We start from the raw sequence: 1160 nt of genomic DNA, 5'->3' as shown, positions 1-1160 counted from the left end.
ACAAGACAAGCTCTAGAAAGAAGGCATTTTACTTTGTACTCCACATTGTGCACTGTATGAACTAGTCTGATCTGTGCCCAAAGTATACTTGGGGGGGATACTCATCTAACTGTGACTCTGCTTTATGCAATACTAGTTTTAACCCTGAAATTTTGGCATAGCAGATGGGATGTCAGTATTGAGCATGGCATTAAATACAGGTTTTTTTGTGTTTCTTCCTCTCTCCTTCCCTGCAGGTGTCATTGCTGGAGGATTAGTAGGCCTGCTATTTGCAGTGTTCCTAGTTGGGTTTATGCTGTACAGAATGAAAAAGAAAGACGAAGGAAGCTATTCATTGGATGAACCAAAGCAGTCAAATGGAGGATACCAAAAACCACACAAACAAGAAGAATTCTATGCGTAAACACTGATATTCAGGACATCTAATTCGCCTTTTTTTTTTTTTTTTTTTCCCTTGGGCTCTCCTGTCCCTGCACACGGACCTCCTCCTGGTTTTCTGCATTAAACTCAAGCCATATGACCATTGGGTGCAACTCCCGCTACCTTGCCACTGGAAATTCAAACTACAAAATAGGTCTGGATTCACTGATCTCATCCTGCTTTCTTGCACAAAGATCTTTTTAAAGTAGGACTGCAAAGCTCCTAAACTTGCTTTGGTTTAGCTAAAGACTGCTGGGTGAAAGGAGATGAGGGAGAACTGCATGTATATAAACTGTTTGACGGTTAAAAAAAATGGCAGGACTAAACAGCTAACAAAGCTTGATCTCTGGTATAGAGAATTTCTTTCCATGTTTTAACTGACAAAACTCTGTATCTAGTATGATTGCCTGCATTTGGCAGGAAAGGTTGGTACCTTCCAGTTTTTTGGCTCTTTCTAGCTGCCGAAATGTATAGCACTTAATGGCCATAAGACACCAAACAGAAGATGACTACTGGTTAAGAGGAGGAGTGAAAGGACAGGGCAGGCTTATTTGGCTGCCACTGAATTAAGGAGTCTAATTTATACTTTTTTCTGAAAAGACCATTTTAACAGTTTCCCTAACTAGTTCCTTAAGTCGGTACACGTACTGGTACTTTTTATTGAGGGTTTAACTAGACAAAACTGCATGCTGTATACTGAAACAGAGCTTCCTTATCCTACTTAATCTTTCCAGGCTGGC

The 1160-nt window shown here is 40.4% G+C and overlaps 1 protein-coding gene across 1 annotated transcript in view; it reads left to right on the top strand.

Annotated features, from left to right (window-relative positions):
- The window catches only part of SDC1 (syndecan 1), a 70645-nt gene extending 69882 nt beyond the window's left edge, over window positions 1–763 (top strand). Inside the window, exon 5 of the mRNA XM_019520670.1 lies at window positions 237–763. Coding sequence (XP_019376215.1) covers window positions 237–403 — 167 coding nt within the window. The 3' untranslated portion in view covers window positions 404–763. The remainder of the gene's footprint in view (window positions 1–236) is intronic.
- The last annotated feature ends 397 nt before the right edge of the window (window positions 764–1160 follow it).

The sequence above is a fragment of the Gavialis gangeticus genome, unplaced genomic scaffold, assembly GCF_001723915.1.
Source record: "Gavialis gangeticus isolate Ggan-Ray unplaced genomic scaffold, GavGan_comp1, whole genome shotgun sequence".
Classification (NCBI taxonomy): domain Eukaryota; kingdom Metazoa; phylum Chordata; order Crocodylia; family Gavialidae; genus Gavialis; species Gavialis gangeticus.
The sequence above is the reverse complement of the archived record's forward strand: the minus strand, read 5'-3'. Positions and strand labels throughout refer to the sequence as shown.